This window comes from Drosophila serrata, unplaced genomic scaffold (assembly GCF_035046125.1).
Source record: "Drosophila serrata isolate PLE 108 unplaced genomic scaffold, ASM3504612v1 contig_130, whole genome shotgun sequence".
Lineage (NCBI taxonomy): Eukaryota > Metazoa > Arthropoda > Insecta > Diptera > Drosophilidae > Drosophila > Drosophila serrata.
The window spans coordinates 119,394-136,712 of NW_028257028.1; the positions used below are offsets into that span (position 1 = coordinate 119,394).

General features: G+C 38.6%; 1 protein-coding gene across 3 annotated transcripts in view; it reads right to left on the minus strand.

Annotated features, from left to right (window-relative positions):
* The window catches only part of gce (germ cell-expressed bHLH-PAS), a 27,847-nt gene continuing 10,528 nt past the window's right edge, over positions 1-17,319 (minus strand). For all 3 annotated transcript variants that reach the window (XM_086826083.1, XM_086826084.1, XM_020956409.2), the window contains 8 exons: positions 9,188-10,134; positions 4,893-5,056; positions 3,345-3,699; positions 3,084-3,276; positions 2,789-3,020; positions 1,863-2,723; positions 1,662-1,801; positions 1-1,590 (listed from right to left, as the gene is read on the minus strand). In XM_086826083.1, coding sequence (XP_086682209.1) covers positions 1,438-1,590; positions 1,662-1,801; positions 1,863-2,723; positions 2,789-3,020; positions 3,084-3,276; positions 3,345-3,699; positions 4,893-5,056; positions 9,188-10,125 — 3,036 coding nt within the window. In that variant the 5' untranslated portion in view covers positions 10,126-10,134 and the 3' untranslated portion in view covers positions 1-1,437. The remainder of the gene's footprint in view (positions 1,591-1,661; positions 1,802-1,862; positions 2,724-2,788; positions 3,021-3,083; positions 3,277-3,344; positions 3,700-4,892; positions 5,057-9,187; positions 10,135-17,319) is intronic.

Consider the following 17,319-nt stretch of genomic DNA (forward strand, 5'->3'; position numbering starts at 1 on the left):
TTGTTTTGTATGTAGGTACACAAGTTTATTCACTAATACATTAGTTTACTATTAATTTAGATAAAAAAAAAACAAATGCATAACAAACATTTAACAGAGTTCTCTTATTTTTTCATGCTTTAGATTTTCTTTTCTGCTGGTTTTTGTTTTATGTGTGTGGTTTGTGTGTGTGATTTAGATTTTCTTAAATTTTTCTTTACACCGATTCAAACACATTTAGTATTTATAGCATATATCTGTGTAAATTGTACTTGGCTGCTGTTGTTGTTGTTTTTGTTGTCGTCGATGCTGATATTTCCGGCTATTAACAACATTAAACATCTATAAAAAGGTGTGTGTGTGTGTGTGTGTACAGTAAATTTAATTTATCTATTTTATGAATATTTTTATTATTCCGAATTAAGTTTACGTTGTTTTTTTCATCGTTTCCTTCATAGATTAGTTTTGTTTAAATTTAAGCGTGTATCTATGTATGTTTATAGTATGTGTGTTTGTAGTTGGTAACAGTCTTTTATCACGTTTAGTTTGGGCCATGCGCTAACCACGCACAACATATGGTACATAGGTACATATATATATTAATATATATACTTATACATATACAAATATATATATGTGGTATATTTAATGTATATTCCGATTTAGCCTAATAATTGTTTATATATCCTCCCATTTATGCTAATCTTTATCCTTCGTCCGTCGCTTCGATTTCGCTGAAATTGCATTTTGTTTGTCAAATTTCTATAATTTACAAAACAAACTAGAAAATAGTATAAAAATCCAGAGATTTCAGAAACAATTTGAAAAGATAACCCAACACACATTGGGTGACTTTAAATATCGCAGGAACTCAAATATTTCCTTTAAGTATAAAAGCGAGGAAGAACTTCGAACTAAAATCGAAATCGAAATAGCAAAATCGGCGCTGGAAACAGGAAACGGAAACCGCTCGTTACTAGTTGCCAGTTAATCCTTGTTCTTTCTTGCTACTCGTTACTCGTTACTTCAAAGTCCGCTCTATGTGGTACGTAAGGTTAAAAATAATAACAAACTGATCAAACAGCATTGTGTATCAGCGAGTGTATCGTCGGTGTGTGTGTGTGTGGCTTTTGTTGTGCGTTTATGGGGGCATCTCCAGTATGTAAAGTATGTTTGTTTCATGCTCACTCATAGGTTGGGATTATAGGTAGTGGTTATCTAACCGTAATTGTAATTGTATCTCTCCTGCAGCTGGTCTCTCACAATCGTGGGTCTATACTCTAGTTATATATGGGTATATATATTTATATATAAGAGCTTGTGTGTTTCTTGTTTTGCGACAATCCGCTTTTGGGACTTGAGCTGGCTGCCAGGACAGTAGTAGTTATCACATCGATGAAACCCTTCTTCAGTCGAGAGCTGACCTCGCTCTCACTCTCTCAGTATCTCTCAAGCTCTCTAGTCCTGTTCCCGATCCCGAGCCGTTGTCTCCTGCTGCGTTTCCGTTTCCGATTCCGGGGACTTACGGGCGCCGCCGGCCTTGCTCTGCAACTGCACCTCGTACTCGCTCTTGATATTCACATACAGCTCGCTTTGCTTCTGGTGTTCCTGCTGCAAAGGGTGAGGAAAATGTATGAATTCAAGCGACATAAGGATCAAGGGTTTTTGGGGAGATAGCTCACCATGATCTCATCGAAGCGCTGGTCGGCATGCGGCAACTCGTAACGCTGGCCCTGCTCCCTCAAGTTCCTGGCCACATTGAGCTGCTGCGTCAGCGTTCTTCCTATCTGATCTAGGGATGTGTGCAGGGCATGCTCGATTTCTGAAGGATAACAAGTGATAGTGTCAAGGGTTAGTGAAAAAGGTATTCCCTGTTTCCTCACCAGTGCTGGGCATGAAGCGCCGCTTCGCTGAGTGCTTTTCCTCGCCTTCCGACAGAGTCGTAGTGCTCCTCTTCAGGCTGGAACCTATCGGCAGGGGATCGGGCGTGAGTGGTGCCTGGCAATAGTCGCAGGAGGATCGGGATTCAATGCATGTGCAACTGGACGACAGGGAGGCGGTAGGTGACTTGGCTGCCGAGCTATGGATACCGCGCAAATGTTTCGCCGCAGTCACATTCACCACACTGATGCTCTTAGATATCGAGGACTTGACGGAGGAGGTTTCTGGTGGCACCAGAGCGAGAGGCGGGGTCTTGGAGCTGCCTTGACCATGATGATGGGACAGAGCACTCGATGAGCTTCCGTGCTGTGAACGCCTATGATGGAGCTGCTGGTGATGGTGATGCTGGTGGTGGTGTTGACTATACGAATCCCCAAGCTCGGACATGCTCCGTACCCCATCATCGGGATCTTCGTCATCGTCCTCGTCGTCGTCCTCCTCCTCAACATCTTCGTCCTCATCACCCTCCATGCCCTGGGCACCATCTTCCCCGGACTTTTGCAGGTTCTGAATGAGTCGCAGCACCGCCTTCTCAAGCAGAGCCGGATGCTCCGAAGCCGGCACATCGACGGTGGACTGCGGTATCTGCGTATTGATGATCACCGAGAACTTCTTCTTCATCTCCTGCACTCGTCGCTTGCCCTCCTCCTCGTCCAGCAATGTGTTGACGCAGAAGAATGAGTGCACCTTGTTGGTTTCCTTGTCGACCTCCAGATAGCCCTTGGATTGCAGGTAGATGATGTTACCGTTCCGAGTGAAAAGGCGATAAGTGGACTCGCCATACGAGCTGTTGCAGTCGTACACTGTTAGGATTTCAAATGAATTTCGTTATAAAATATTAAGATATACAATATAGTTTTAAACTCACTCTGTCGCAGAGCTACAATCACCCAGCGCACGTCGTCGTTGTGCATGAAGGTGAACGGACTGAGGTTGCGCACCTCGTCCGTCATATAGCCGGCCACGATGCCGATCCTTTGGTCGCAGTCAATGATCCTGCCGTCTATCAAATGGCGGGTATTGTACTCGAGCGTATTGGCATCGATCAGGCGGTTGACGATCTTCGGAGGACGGATGATCCGAGCGCAGGCTGTCAAGATCTGGACGGGAATATGCAACGAGTTAAGGCATATACATATATTCATATAAATGATAATGCTTACTATATCGTTGCCACTGATCGTGTGCAGTGGAATGACATCGTCGCGACCGCGGGTCCTTCGTATCAGCTGCAAGCTGGAGCTCAACGTATTGGAACGGACGCCACGTGGAGCCTCGTCGCTGCGCCGGAAGCAGCCATCGATATTAACCACCTCGTAGGCTGTGGGTTCTGATCGGGGTCCAGCACGAGCCAACCTGAATATCGGGAGGAATATCAATATATATTTATATATATTTATATTTAGCTACAAATATACAATTACCTCACATGAAAGCTACGCCTGTCCTCGCGCAGCTTCCGATCGATGTAGTCCTCCTCGGACTTGCTCCGCTGGCGGGGCTCACCCTCCGCATCCGAGTCTCCGTGGGCATTGAAGAGGTTCTCCAGCTCGGTGGGTATGAGCTTATCCTTGAGCATGCTCTGGTCCTCGGGATGGGTGATCTGCATGATGCTCTGGCCGTAAAGGTCCGTCTGGCAGTGGCCCAGGTGCTGTTCGACGCTGGACGAGATCAGCAGGATGTGGCCATGGCAGGTGAGGGCCAGAAAGAAGCTGTCCAGCATGCTCATCAGTGTGTCGGTGATCTGGGGCCGCTGGTGGAGCAGGGATTTGCCAAAGGCTGCAACGGAATTTGCGGATTTCAATTTTAGGGATTTTAAATCAATTCTTCCAGAGCCTTTTATAGATTTTTCTACTCTATTTTTCATTTGCGACCCTATAAACCCTATATATTCTTGATCAGCTTTAACAGCTGAATCGATCTAGCTGTCTCCGACAAAGATTTAACATTTTCAGAAATTTCACATTTTTATAAGGGTTAAAATTATGAAAATTAAATTATGAAAAATTGATAAAAATTTGAATTTCATAAAATTCTAAATTGAGTATGCAGATTTATTGCCCTAATAAAAACTATCATAGGAAAGGTTTCCGAATTAAAATTAATGCATTTTTGGCATAGTTATGACTTTTTTAAACTTTAATTTGTCGATAAAATTGCCATATAAAAATATAGATAAAATCGAGTCAAAAAATTGTATTATGCTTTTATTCAGAAGCTTAAAAAATGTGGAAGAAATCATTTCCGACCCGATAAACCATATATATTCTTGATCAGCATGAAAATCATCATCGATTTAGCTATCTCTGACAAAGGTTTAACATTTTCAGAAATTTCACATTTTTTTAAGGGTTAAAATTATGAAAATTGAATTATGAAAAATTGATAAAAATTAGAATTTCATAAAATTCTAAATTAAGTATGCAGATTTTTTAACCTAATTAAAACTAACGTAACACAGCTTTCCGAATTAAAATGAATGCATTTTTGGATTAGTTATGAGTTTTTTAAGATTTAATTTGTCGATAAAATTGTCATATAAAAATATAGATAAAAATCGACTCAAGAAATGTTGATATACTTTTATTCAGAAGCTTAAAAAATATAGAAGGAGACATTTCTGACCCTATAAACCATATATATTCGTGATCAGCATGAAAAGTTGAATCGATTTAGTTATCTCGGACAAAGATTTAATTTTTTAAAAATTTGCACAATTTTTTAAGTGTTCAAATTTAGCAAGTTGAATGTTGAAAAATTGATAAAAAATTAAATTTCATAAAGTTCAAAATTGAGTAAGCAGGTTTGTTAACCTAAGAAAAACTAACACAGAATAGTTTTCCGAATTGAATTTAATGCATTTTTGACTTAGTTATGATCGATTTAAAACTCGGAAAGGGTATACAAACTTTGGCTTCCCCAAAGTTGACTTCCTTTCTTAATTTGAATAGAAATTTAAAATGTAACCTTACCGTGCTTTAATCTTAATCCATGGGCAGCGAAACGCAAAACCGCTGTCTTGTCCACTCGTCGCGGCGATTCTGCCACATGGGGCACCATTGTGGACAGCTCCTGGATGGATCCATTCAGTTTATCCCGGCGATTTTTCTCAGCTCGATTGCGTGCCTCGCGACCGCTAGAATATAGTTAAATAAATATACTTGTATTAGAATCGTATTCTTAAGATTAAAATTAAAAAAAATTTCGAATAGTTCATGATAATATTCGATATTCCAATACATTTTATTTTTGGCAAACCTCAAATAAATTTCACATGATATGTGTCATTGTGATTCTACATATATTTTGAGGCGAACTTTGGAACTCATAGTTCTCTCTCTAAAGAGTCAGATTAATGACGATAATAAAGGTATAGTGTGCAATGCACACCCGCCAAGTAGTTAGATATAGTATACAATTTTCAGATATACGACAAGCGTTTGCTGATTGAGGTAGGAAGGTGACAAAGTCCCAGAGAGCTGCAGGGGTTTAGATTAGCCAATCGCTTTTTATATGCCGTGTGTTAATTGTTGTTTAGAGGAGAAAATACAAACAAGTTGCAGGAAGCGAAGAGTAAGTATCCAATAATAATACCATAATATTAATAGGCCTCGGGTTTCTGAGGAGAATTTCGTAGGATTTTATTTCTATATAGATTTGGTAAAGAATGATCTTAAACCGGGTCTCAGCAATTTAATATTTTGTAGACCCTTTTATATGCTTGAGAGGCTTTCTCAAATAATTACATGTGTTTGATAAATATATTTTATACATGTATCTTGTGAGTTTCTTCTGTGGTCACCCATATCATTTATATTTTCTGGAACAACCTCGTGTGGCTATCTGCTTACGACTTTGTAGCCTGTAGTCCATTTCCCGTATTTCCCATATGCACATATGCACACAACACCAGTAATCATATAGCTCTGTTCCTATATAATATAGTGCAAATACAAAAATCTATAAAAATATATATGGGGCGCATGACTTGGCATTTGTTTGGCGCGGTTACGCAGTCTCGTAAGTATTACATAGTGCAACCGTTCGGCTAGACTATGACAACGAAAAAGGTCCGAGTACTGTCAATAATTATCAGCTCCGTTCAGGGGTATCAATTCCGGGGGGAAGATGGACGGGTGGTGCAATTCAAGGGCAATGATCACGTCGCTCTTGAGGGCAGTTCCGCCATTAATTGCATAAAGTCAGACACGGAGAAAAGTGGTTTCGGGTTAAATTAAAAAAATATATAATTCATTTCAATATATTTGTAAATTCTTCATCTATTCTATTTGTTAAATAATATTAAAATAAATATATTCGCTTTATACTTTATACTTCAAGTTTCCAGCTAATTTCTGCTCAAACCTGGTCACTTCGAACTGCTTTCTATTCAAGCCTGGTCACATTTAATTTCATATTTAAATATACAATGTATTCGAAAGTATCATGAGTAATTCATACGGAAATGTGAGAACGCTGCTGCGTTCGATTAGCAATGGCTACCACAGCTGCCACATTGTTGTTTTCGCACATACACCCAACCCACCGCCCCCCTTGCCTAGCCACTAGCCACTGATGTAATTTATTTTAAAACGCAATTGCAAAACAAGTTCGCAAAATACACTCACACTCACACTCACACAGACAAGGCAAGTGCGAAACGAAGTGCAGGAGCAATTGCAACTGCAATTGCAATGGCAAAGGCAATGTAAACAGCAAAAAAAAACTAAAGAAAATAGGAAAAACAAAATGAGAGAAAAAAACAACAGGAAAGTGCGCAACAGTTCGAGTAAACAAAAAACAGGCAGTGGTCACAAACACCAAGGGAGGTGCACATTGCAAAATTACTTTGAGTTGCAATTATAATATTACTAATTATAAGCATTAAATTAATCAGTTGCAAATGATTTTTTTAATAAATTTAAAGTTTTCAAAAGGATTTGAAAATTCTAGAACAAGAATGCATCAAACTAGGTCACATAGTTACGTGTGCTTCTTATTTAAATCTGGTTACATAGTTACTATTGCATTTATTTCAAGTCTGGTCACATTATTTTGCATATTCTTATGCTGCCAGAAAAATAGTTTGGAAATTGTTTTTACTATTACAATAAGACAAGTGTCTCCTGGAAAGTTCGAAAACATTGTGCTTAAGGATTGAGTTTGAACTATAAATTTGGCAACCAGGTAAATAATAAATTAAAACTAACAAAACTAACCCGAGTCAATAAATAATTAAAAACTATCAGTGTTAATTTTAAGTTGTAATACAATACCGGCTGCATTTTTGCTCATAAATGCATTTAAAATTTTAAAAATAGCCTAAGCAATAGGGCGCACATAAAAACAAATATTTAAAAATTACCAAAAACAAAATTTGATTGCCATTTACTGAAACGAAATGAAAATTCCTATAAATTCAGCTAATTATTTGGTTATTAAATATCTTTAATGGCTTAATCAATATCAAAATCATTTTTCAAATAAAAACCAAACAAGTCACATGCTTAAGAATAACTTGAATGTTTAATCAAAAGCTTTAATTACTTGTTTATTTAAGATGGAAAAAAAAAAAATTTTAGCTAGAGTATTCAATTATTGACTATATAGTTTCGTGTGATTTTCTGCTGCTATTTGGTTGCCCTTGATTGAATCAAGCGAGTGCACTGCACCCTTGCACTTGATGTCACATTGTTGTCGTAGCAATTGTTGAGACCTTTTTTTTATTTGCTGCTTTTGGCCCACTCAAAGCGTTAACGTTAACGGTTTTAGTTTTTTTTTTTGTTTTTCGTTTGTTTTCTTAGCCAATTCCAAGTGTATTTGCTATCTGTGCACTCAACTTGTTGCATTCGCAGCAGAATGGGGAAAACAAGCTACACTTTACAAGATTTTTGGATCTAGAATTACTAGATCTAGAATCTACTTTGATGCTAATTAACAATTAAATTGGTAGAAGCAATCAGAAATATGATAATATTTCATTCCAAACCAACGTATCGATATACAATATCGATTTACATTTTAAAGTGACAATAAATCGATATTATATTATATCGGAAACATATGTATAATCAACCAAAGCGACTAAGGAAAGTAATAAGATTTTTAAAATGTTTTTCAATAATATTGAAATTTTAAGTTTAATGTAATATTCTCTGATATTAATAAGAGTTTACAATATTTTCGATAATTCAGAGACTTGTCTGCATCTTAGCGGAATTCAAGCAGAAATGTTTTCACAGCATATTTTATCCAAAAGAAAATGTGGATAATTTTTTCCCACTGTATTTTCTATTATCTCTATTTCTCACAGTGCATTGGCCCTACCCCCCCACACTCTATCTTTTTCTTTCTGCTCTCTCTCTGTCTTTCTCTCGCTCTCGCTCTATGGCTGTGGAGCTTACATTGTAAAGAGCGCGCGTATCGATAACTGCATCACCACCACCACCACCATCGATACCACCACCCAACGGATGCAGGTCGACCTTGGAATCGCCGCTAATGACGTATCGAAACGCATTGGATTATATATGGCCGATTGTAACGGTACAGCAACGGCAAAAGCAGAAGCAAAAGGCCAAGTAAATAAGGAAGCAAATTGTTAGTAGTTCAAACGCTTCTTCTGTCGCTTCTCTGCTGATTTGCCAACTGATTTGGGAAACGCGGCAAGTGGGGGGAGGGGGCGGCTCCTGATTGGCCTCCGATTGGAGGAGGTGGAGTGGGTGGTGGTCAATGTCGTGTGCGGGTTTCCAGCGGCTCCCCCTTGGCTGGAGCAAATTGGTTAGCGATTCCGCTGAATCCAGGACCAAAAATAAATCCCAAACAGAAGAACCCAAGTCAGATGGATACGTATATAAATACACATTAACTGGCTAATCAGGTTTAGTTAAGTTAAGCCACAAGAAGACAGGCTAATTGGGAGCGGGAGGGGGAGCGAGCTGGAAGCAATCTCCAATCCCCAATCAGTCCAGACAACCAGCGGGATGCAGGCCCTGAATAACGTTCAATTGGCCACCCGCGGATGTGGATGTGGTCCCCACTTAACACCACGGGTGATCCAACCGGGATCGCCATTCATTCCATGTGCGGTTTCTCAGAAAGAAATGAAAGAGGAGGAGGAGCTCCCCTTGGAACTACAGAACTCCAATTTCCGTGCCAAGGAAGAGTATCCATGAACTTAAAACGAAAGTAACCCGATTATTATTAAAGATTTCCCAACAAATCTAAGCAATTCTAGAAGGTATATACCTTGGCTTTACAGACTCACCTATTCGAGAGCTGAAACATTTCCATCATGGTCTCGTGCGGATGCTGGTGATGCGGATGCTGAACGTGGTGCCCATGATGGGGATGCGGATGCCCGTGGGGATGTGGCTGCTGGTACGGATGGTGCAGGGCATGCCCCGGGTGATGCAGGTGTGCCTGATGTCCCGGATGACCTGGATAGCCTGGACCGGGACTTGGTCCTCCAGGTCCGGCGTAGGTCATGTACCTGCCACCGGCCATTGAACTGCTGCCGGCAACCGAAGAGGAGCCACCTCCAGAGCTGGAGGCACCGTAGGGCGCATTGGGATACCACATATTGGGATAGAAGTTAGGCGGCGTGCCGTGAGCCGCGGAATGTCCATACGGATGCAGGCGTCCAGATGGGGGTCCAACTGCTCCTCCTCCTCCTCCTCCTGGTCCTCCTCCGCCGCCGCCTCCTGGCATGGTCAAGGGACTCGCTGGCGATCGGTAGTTAAAGTGATACATGGAGCTGGAGGGAGGTCGGAGCATTAGGTCACAGCCAGAGCCCGAGGCGGTGGAGGGCGTTGGCGACATATAGAAGCTATTGGCGGCACTTCCGCTGCCACTTGGCGCATAGTCGCTCCCGAGCACCGAACTCTCGTTCTCATCCGGATAGTTATCCTCCTGCCCTTGGTCTGCATCTTGGTTGGGGTCTTGGTCTTGGTTCTGGTTCTGGTCCTGGTCCTGCTCCTGATCCGCATCCATGTCGGTGGGATCCCAGGCCAGGTCGTCCAGGCTGCACTCGCTCTTGCCGAGCACGAGCAGATCGCTGGCATTAATCGCCGGCGGCTCGTCGAAGTAGGGAATGTCTTGCTTGAGGTCCTGCTCAATGCGGTCCTGGCTGGGGCGTCCTCCTTGCTGGCTGTGGCTCGCGGAGGCGGCTGATGCGGCGTTCCTGCTGCGACTCGCACCCTCCATGTTCTCTAGCTGGAACGGGTAAAAAAATATAGGGATCTATTAGAAGGAGCGATCGAAGCAGATTGCAGAGAAAAGAAATGAAGCCTTACTTTGTCAATATAAATATTGAATGTATATATAATACATATTTAATTTAAAAAATACTCTCATTTAAATACCAAAACAATTGATGGTACACAAGTAGTTTTCCTCAAAGATTTTTCTTTTAATAGTCAAGGTTTTTTCTTAATATTTGTACACTGACTCCTAACTACATATCTATTTTTTCTCTTTAAAAACAAAGCATTTCAGTTTCAGTATTAAAAATAGCTGGAAAAAGAATGGAATAGTTAAAGATATATAAAAAAAAAACATGGGCGCAATTGGACTCTACGTTCCTGGGACTTGCTGCTTTTTTTATGATCGAACTCGTAAAAAACGCTCAAAGCCATAAAAAATAGTGAGTCATGGGCGGAGGTCGAGGTGGGTCTGGCAAGGGGGATCGGTTCGGTTCGGTTTTGGTTTGGTTGAATGACAGCAGCAAAAGTCAAAGAACAGGCCAAAGATACTCTCCGTGTGTTATTTATATGCGAATCTTGTCCAAGTGCCGCCTATAAATAATACCCTCACTATACACACACACACACACACTTTGAGATCAGATGGCGCACATATATTCGTCTATTCAGGGCAGATCTTTGAACTATATTTACTGCTCTCGGTTTCCCCATTGTCATACATATTTCCCGCCTCTCTGATTCACATGACAAACGATGGGAGAACAGAGATTCTGCTCGTAAATTTCGTATTTTTTGTCCTCGAACCCAATCAGCGTCCTCTACTGATGGTTCTTCTATGTATTCTCTTTGGATTCCTCTCAAGAACAATTGAAGAAAACATAACATGAAGCCTCCAGGGTAGCAGCACCGCCGAGAGCAAAGGCACTGGCGGGGCAGCAGTGTCCAGGGTAGTTGCAGTGTCCAGGGTAATAACAGAGTCCAGGGTAACAACAGCGTCCAGTGTAAGAGCAGTGTCCAGGGTAACAACAGCGTCCAGGGTAGCAGCAGCGTCTAGGGTAGCAGCAGTGTCCAGGGTATCAGCAGCATCCAGGGTAGCAGCAGTGTCCAGGGTAACAACAGCGTCCATGTTAAGAGCAGCGTCCAGGGTAACGGCGTCCAGGGTAGCACCAGCGTCCGGGGAAGCAGCAGCGTCCAGGGTAAGAGCAGCGTCTAGGGTATCAGCAGCGTCCAGGGACGCAGAAGCATCCAGGGTAACAACAGCGTCCAGGGTAAGAGCAGTGTCCAGAGTAGCAGCAGCGTGCAGGGTAGCAGCAGCATCCAGGGTATCAGCAGCGTCCAGGGTAGCAGCATTGGCTGGAGCAAACGCCAGGCGGAAAAGCTGTCCAACCACGACGACGACCACACCCAATCCTTTGGCTTACGTGAAAGATGCTGTCCGTACGACCTGACCCGTACGATGTATATGCAAATAATGTCGGAAAACCTGCATTAATTTTCGGGCAATACTTGCATATACATCGGACGGTTCGAGTCTTACGGAAGCACCTCTCACGGAAGCCAATGGATTCATGTCTTGATGGAGCGCATCCTGTGCATCCTGCACTTTTTCCAGGAGCACCTCAAGGATTGGGACGAGACGAAAACCTTGTGGCCACAGTGGAGCCCTTGGAAAATGCTCTCTTGATCGTTGGCGGTGATTCTGGTATTTGCTCAGCCTAAATAGGGGTATATAGGGTATTATATATAACCCATATACATATATTACAATTTAAATAAACACACCTCTTGAACAAAATTTGGAGAAACTTTTTTTCGGGATACAAATAATTTAGAAATATTTACTAAAGGTGTTGCTGGTTCGACGAATGGAATTACAAAGAAAATTATTAGGAGCACAATTTGGCAGCCAGACTTTTGGTTTGACACAAGGAGTTCAAGGCTAACTAGATGGCAAAATTAAAGTTTCAAGTTCAAGTATTTAAATACAATAATGTTTACAAAGCAAATTAAATAATACATAAGTACCCAAACTAGAAGAAAGCTTAGTTAAGTTTTTTAAGCTTTGGTTTCTACAAAAAATTGTCTTAAAAATTAATGAATGAAAAAAAGAATGTGAATATACAGGGTATTATTATTTCAGTCAGAAGCTTAAAACATTATGAAGGAGTCTTTTCCGACCCTATAAATTATATATATTCTTGATCAGCACGAAAAGCTGAATCGATTTAGCTATCTCCGACAAAAATTTAATTTTTTCAAAAATTTCACAATTTTTTTAGGGGTAAAATTATGAAAATTGAATCATGAAAAATTTATAAAAATTTAAATTTCATAAAATTCTAAATTGAGTATGCAGATTTTATAATCTAAAAAAAACTAGCATGGGAAAGCTTTCCGAATTAAAATTAATGTATTTTTGGCTTAGTTATAAGTTTTTTAATTTTTAATTTGTCGATAAAATTGTCATATTAAAATATAGATAAAATCGTGTCAAAAATGGTATTATACTTTCAGTCAGGAGCTAAAAAAATATATAAGGAGTCATTTCCGACCCTATAAATCATATATATTCTTGATCAGCATTAACAGCCAAATCGATCTAGCTATGTCAAACAAAAATTTAATTTTTTCAGAAATTTCACAATTTTTTTAGGGGTAAAATTATGAAAATTGAATCATGAAAAATTGATAAAAATTTAAATTTCATAAAATTCTAAATTGAGTATGCAGATTTATTAATCTAGTAAAAACTAACATGGGAAAGCTTTCCGAATTAAAATTAATGCATTTTTGGCTTAGTTATAAGTTTTTTAATTTTTAATTTGTAGATAAAATTGCCATATAAAAATATTGATAAATATTGACCCAAAAAAGGTATTATACTTTCAGTCAGGAGCTTAAAAAATATATAAGGAGTCATTTCCGACACTATAAACCATATATATTCTTGATCAGCATGAAAAACCGAGTCGGTCTAGCTATGTCAGACAAAAATTTAATTTTTTCAGAAATTTCACATTTTTATTAGGGTTAAAATTCTGAAAATTGAATCATGGAAAATTGATAAAAATTTGAATTTCTTAAAATTCTAAATTAAGTATGCAGATTTATTTAATTAAAAAAAACTAGCATAGGAAAGCTTCCCGCATTAAATTAATTTATCAAAAAAAAAGTGTGATAAAAAAATATTGATATATATTTATGACATTTATAATAAATATTATTTATTATCCTCCAAGTTCCCTGCGCATATTTATCGTTTTCAATTATTTTTTTTAAATTGTAACTTCACCTCAAAAAAAAAGACCTTAGTGTTACGTTCCGAGATAATATAATTATCTAATTAAAGGCAAAAAACAAGGAAGGTGACAAGGTACTTGACGGGCAAGTAAGTAATATGCAATTCAAGCGTTATTTATTTAGTTTTCTTTCTTTGTTTTTTAGTTGTTATCATCGACGTTGCTGCTGTAATATTTGCTCTTCTTCTCTTTTTATTAGTTTATTTTGCCATTGCCGCTTCTGCACTTTTTTTTCCGCCTTTCCAACTTTGTTTTGTAATTGTTTTCGAGTGCCAGGTGAAAATACACACACACACACACACACACACACACACACACAGGTGATAGGGGGGGGGAGGCAGAGAGCATGTCAATCGCTTCGACCGAAATCGCCAGACAGACGGCGCTGTTGACGTCGCCGTTGCACGGCTGACTGTCGGTGCAATGGGGCGTATACGCAACGCGATGGAAAAGCGACCGAGCGAGCAGGCGGAGAAAAGCAGCGACAACAGTGGGTGGGGTGGGGTGGTACGGTTGCCGGGTTGTAGAACACCCTATATATATTGTTATAAATAAATTTAAAATTTAAATAAATCTAATTTTATATATGAATTGTTGCCTTTGTATCTCTTTTTTGGTTTTCTATTTTTTTATACCTTGCAACGCAGTGAAGGAGTCATCTTTCAGCAGTAAGTTAGTGTGATCAGAAAAAAAACCATGATAAGTTCTCATCTATCTAAGACCAGAAAGTAATTATGATCAGTAATTAACTATGACCAGTAAGTAAGTATCAATACACATTAAGTAAGTATGATCAGTAAGTAACTTTGAACATTAAGTAACTATGATCAGTAAGTATCTATCTATGACCAGTAAGTATGTACATATGTATGATCAGTTACTAACTTTGAACACTTGTAAACAATGACTTGCAACTTTTGTAACACAACACATATCTGATACTCGCCCGGAAGAAGTCACTTCGTTCCGGGGATGTTTGAACCAGTTGAGAATCATAAATATGTGAGAGATTTGTTTTGGAACAAATTAAAGAGCAAGCTTTTTAATGAAACTATGGAGTTATTCTTCTATACAATTTTGCTAGCATATAAGTCGGACCATGGCGGATCGGTGGACTATATATATACATATATATGCTGCCATAGGAACAATCGGACGATTTGTAGAACTATGATCATTGAGTAATTCTGAACATTAATTAACTATGAGCAGTAAGTAACTCTGAACAGTGAGTATCTATGACCAGTAAGTAATTATGATCAGTAAGTATCTATGACTAGTAAGTAACTATGATCAGTAAGTATCTATGACTAGTAAGTAACTATGATTAGTAAGTTTCTATGACCAGCAAGTATGTATGATCAGTTACTAACTTTGAACACTAGTAAACAATGACTTGCAACTTTTGTAACACAACACATATCTGATACTCGGCCGGCAGCAGTCACTTCGTTCCGGGGATGTTTGAACCAGTTGGGAATCATAAACATGTGCGAGATTTGTTTTGAACCAATTAAAGAGCAAGCTATTTCAATGAAACTATGGAGTTATTCTTCTATAAAATTATACTAGTATATAAGTCGGACCATGGCGAATCGGTGGACTATATATATACATATATATAGCTACCATAGGAACAATAGGACGATTTATAGAAAAACAACTATAACTTTTCCAGTTTTAAACTGATTTTCATCAAACTTAATATATAGGCATTATATATTAATCTAGGATTTTGTTTAAAATTTTATGAAAATCGGACTACTATATCATATAGCAAACGATCGTTAAAAATTGCAAAACTGTTAATGAAATAACAGCAGGCATTACTTTATTGTTTTTTAACATAAATATATATAAATTATATTGTATTAATTTTCAGTGATCGAATTTCAATTTGGAAGGGTATACAAACTTCGGCGTGCCGAAATTAGCCTCCTTTTTTGTCTTAAATTCATTCTTGCTTATCTCTGAGCCTAATATTTCGGCTTTTGGCCATAAAGTGGCACACGACACACCTGAAATCTAACTAGAATTTCGGGCCACAAATCGATAAAGTTGCCAAAGTGGCCAAGACCCAAGACTTGTACCCCCAAAAACGACCGCCTCTCTCTCTCTCTGTCTCTGTCTCTGTCTCCCAACTTGGCTATATAAATTTTAGATATAATCGTGTGCGAGTACGCACGTCTGAGTCCATATTTATATGGCCCGAGTGTGTGTGTGTGAGTGCGGGGCAATTATACTTTGTACAGATATTCAACATGAATATTGCTTTTGATAAGCCGCCCGCCCCAAAAGCATTGCTTGTTTGCTCTTCTCGATTGCCTTTCAGCCAACAAACACAACAAAACAACACACACCCACACACACACACCATGCTCAAACACCCCGCCGCGTGTGTGTGTAGATATCGCTAAGCTGATTAGACGGCGCTAGAGCTTGTTGGGGTCAAGCTTTGACAGTTAATTCGCTAGTTGGAAATGTGTGATATCTCCCAGTACTTAGTATTCAGAACTCAGCCCCACCGCTTATTACCATTACCCGACCCAGACATCACATAGAAAGCGCAGGGGAGAAGGGGGAATTATTTGAAATGCACATATCTTATCGCTAGGGTCAATTTCTGGTCTGATCTCTATTTAAAATGGATATATTATTTCTTTTCCCCTATAAACTAGTTGTTGAAACTACACCGAAAGAAAGATATCAATTAAACATTTAAACTTAGTTGTTTCTTAAATTCTTGGATATATAATCAAGCAATATACCATTTTAGTATAGTATATATTTTATTACTTAGATATATTCTTTATTAGATATATTCATTAATTTGATATATTGTATTCCAAGACCTTCTCAAGATATCAATTAAACATTTAGCCTAACATTCATTGAATACTATGAATCAAAGAGCTAAATTATTTCTTAAATTCTGGGACAAAGGCATTTAAATATAACATATATTTGATTAATAAGACTTATTACTTAATTAGATATATTGTATTCCAAGACCTTCTCCCGATTTTATATAGTTCTAAAATTGGTAAAACTACCTTTCCCCATAGCATCTATCAAAGGTTATCAAAGGCCCTCAATAGGGTCTTATCATGTTATATAACTCCCGAACTAATCTATTTGTATGTCAACATAGTGACTCACTGTTTTACGGGTTACCAAAAACGATAGAAAACTATTATTCACCCGATTGAAGAGCTATGATAATGCAGGTGTGATTGCATTACATTGTGAGCTGGCCAAGTTTACAACTTTAGGTGGTAATCTCCTTAGAGATTACCCAGATTTGATAAGATTAGATTGGTTTTATTTTTAGCAAAAGGGTTTCTGAGATGTTCTTATAAAATTTCTTGAGATTCTTAACCGTTTTTCTCTATTTTAAAAACTTGGAGACATATAAATGTATTGCAAAAAAACTAATTTTACTAATTTTAACAATAATAAAAAAATCAACTAAAATAGCATTGTGGAATCTCTTTTGGCATTATCTTCCCTTGAGCGTATAATAATCTTTTAGAATAAACATGAGATTATCACATTTGCGCCAGGGTTGCCACCTTTCTTTGCGATACCGTTAGCTTTCCCTGGGCCCGCATAAATCAATCATGAACAAGAAAGGAAGCTAACTTCGGCACGCCGAAGTTTATATACCCTTGCAGATAGAACTTCTATGACTTGGAATCTCAACAATATAAATTATATTTATTTGTGTTAAAAAAAATGAAGTAATACCTGCTTTCATTTCATTCACCTATACATATTATATTTGCAGTTTTACATTCGCAGATTTGCATTTTTCCTCTACATCAAACATAGTCGTCCGATTTTCATGAAATTTGACACCAAATTTAAGACTAATATAAAATGCCTATACCTCAAAT